Here is a 1836-nt window from a genome sequence, read left to right on the forward strand (position 1 = left end):
AATAAAGCAGCTGGCACAAAAGGCAAAGTATCTGCGGAGAATGATAAGACTAAGGAGAAGGTAAGGGGGAGGAAGGGGGAGAATATGTCTGGATCTGAGGAGGACGACATTCTAATAGAGCGTGATGACCCCTTCCCGCGAACCTGGGCGAATGCTCAACTTGGTCTGGTTGTCATTGATGTTCGTCTTCTGGATCCAAAATGGAGCGACGAGATCATCAATCGTGAACTTGATGAGGTTTGGTTTCTCAAATCTAGCTTGGTTAGATTTTGTGGCTAACAGTAACTAGGGTCATGTGGCTTCTCTGAAAGAAGAGTTTAGGAATGGCATTCGTCGTACTGAGCCCGAGAATTTCATGCGCGCCTCTGTGTCACAGGAAGAATGGAATAAGCTCCTGGCAGCTATTGTTACTGGCATATCTACCAGTACAATTCCGTGCCCTGATTCACTGCATGATGTGCCTTCAGTTGAGAATCTTAGTCGGCTCGTCAAGAATACTACCACAGTCTCGACCTGCGCGACTCCCAATAATGCCCTGCTTATCCCACAGAATGCTATTGATTGGAAAATATGTCTCGAGGCTGGCCAGCATCGTCAGGCTGCACTTTTTGCACTCAATGAGGAACAGGATACCCTTGCCAAAACTGATAAGGGTCGTAAGGCAGGAATCAAACAATCCACCTCTGAGGTATGTTGAAGATTTATCTTGATTAGAGTTTTGTGCTGACAATTACAGGATTACCTTTGGCCTGTATCTCTGTATCTTCGGGACAAACTAGACGCTGAGTCATTGACAGCACTTCGGGCCAACCGTGACAAAGTCTCAAAGTCTGATGCAAATGGAGACCTTCTTGTTCGCGTGCTCTATCTTCTGGAACGAAAGTCCATGGCCGACCGTGCTACACTCCTGAAAGGTCAAAAGAAGATGAAGGTCTGGCTCGTGCAAGCTCATGGAGCTAGTGGCAGCAATACAGCACGCTTGCTCAATATTTTACGAAGTGATCTCTGTGCTGGAATTGCTCAGTACTGTCGAACAAGATATGGAGCAAGTCATTTTACAGTCACCTGGGGCTCAAATGTCGTGCTGGGTAGTCTTGACTTTGTAAGTTGTTTATATTGCTTAAGACTAAATCTAACTTAGCTAGATTTGGGATGAACTCCTACGCAACTTTGCTGACAACTCCAAAGCAGTGTTTGGCAAATGTTGGCAAATAATACCATCAAGCGATCTTGAGCGGATAATGCTTATCCCCAAGAATGATATAAGAAATCTCATCCTCTTATTCTTTCCCACCCCAGCTGACTATGAGAATGGAGTTCTTACGGGTAAAGGCCTACATATCCCAGCCTCAATCGCTGCCTCCGTTACCACACAATCATGGCCTGAAATGCCCTCCTTTGTCTACAAAAACAATCACTATAATCGCCGTCGCCCGGGCTTTCTCGAAAATCTGACCGATTCTGAATATACCCAAGCATTTCTCTATATTGTCACCAAGCAGCCCACCTTCGACTCGTGGAAGAGATGGGGCGCGTTGCAAAACAATATGACTATTGTGACTGGCATTATCAGCCACATGCTTGTATGGTTTGATGCTAATTGGGTCTTTCCAGAGAAGGCTGCCAAAGAGCGCCAGAGTTTCCAATGGGATACTATTGTCCGAGATGTCATCCTTCGCCAATCTGCGCTAATAGAAGGAGGCAAACGTGGGTTTGACGAACATACTGATGACCTTGAAGTCGCTCGCTCCTTGATATGGAAGATATGGGATGCAGTAGACTCGGACGAGATCTGGAAGGATGCTGTGGTCCGCAAGGAGGTAGGGAATCTGTTTA

General features: G+C 46.2%; 1 protein-coding gene across 1 annotated transcript; it reads left to right on the forward strand.

The window, feature by feature from the left end:
* Positions 1-84: 84 nt before the first annotated feature.
* BDW70DRAFT_165366 (uncharacterized protein) lies at positions 85-1820 on the forward strand (the record flags this gene model as incomplete). Its single annotated transcript, XM_073741729.1, has 4 exons — positions 85-237; positions 290-688; positions 737-1102; positions 1146-1820. Coding segments are annotated over 4 exons (1593 nt in total), but the record flags the coding sequence as incomplete, so codon positions are not given.
* Between the last annotated feature and the right edge of the window lie 16 nt (positions 1821-1836).

Source organism: Aspergillus foveolatus (genome assembly GCF_047715535.1).
Source record: "Aspergillus foveolatus strain CBS 279.81 unplaced genomic scaffold BDW70scaffold_358, whole genome shotgun sequence".
In the NCBI taxonomy this organism is placed as follows: domain Eukaryota; kingdom Fungi; phylum Ascomycota; class Eurotiomycetes; order Eurotiales; family Aspergillaceae; genus Aspergillus; species Aspergillus foveolatus.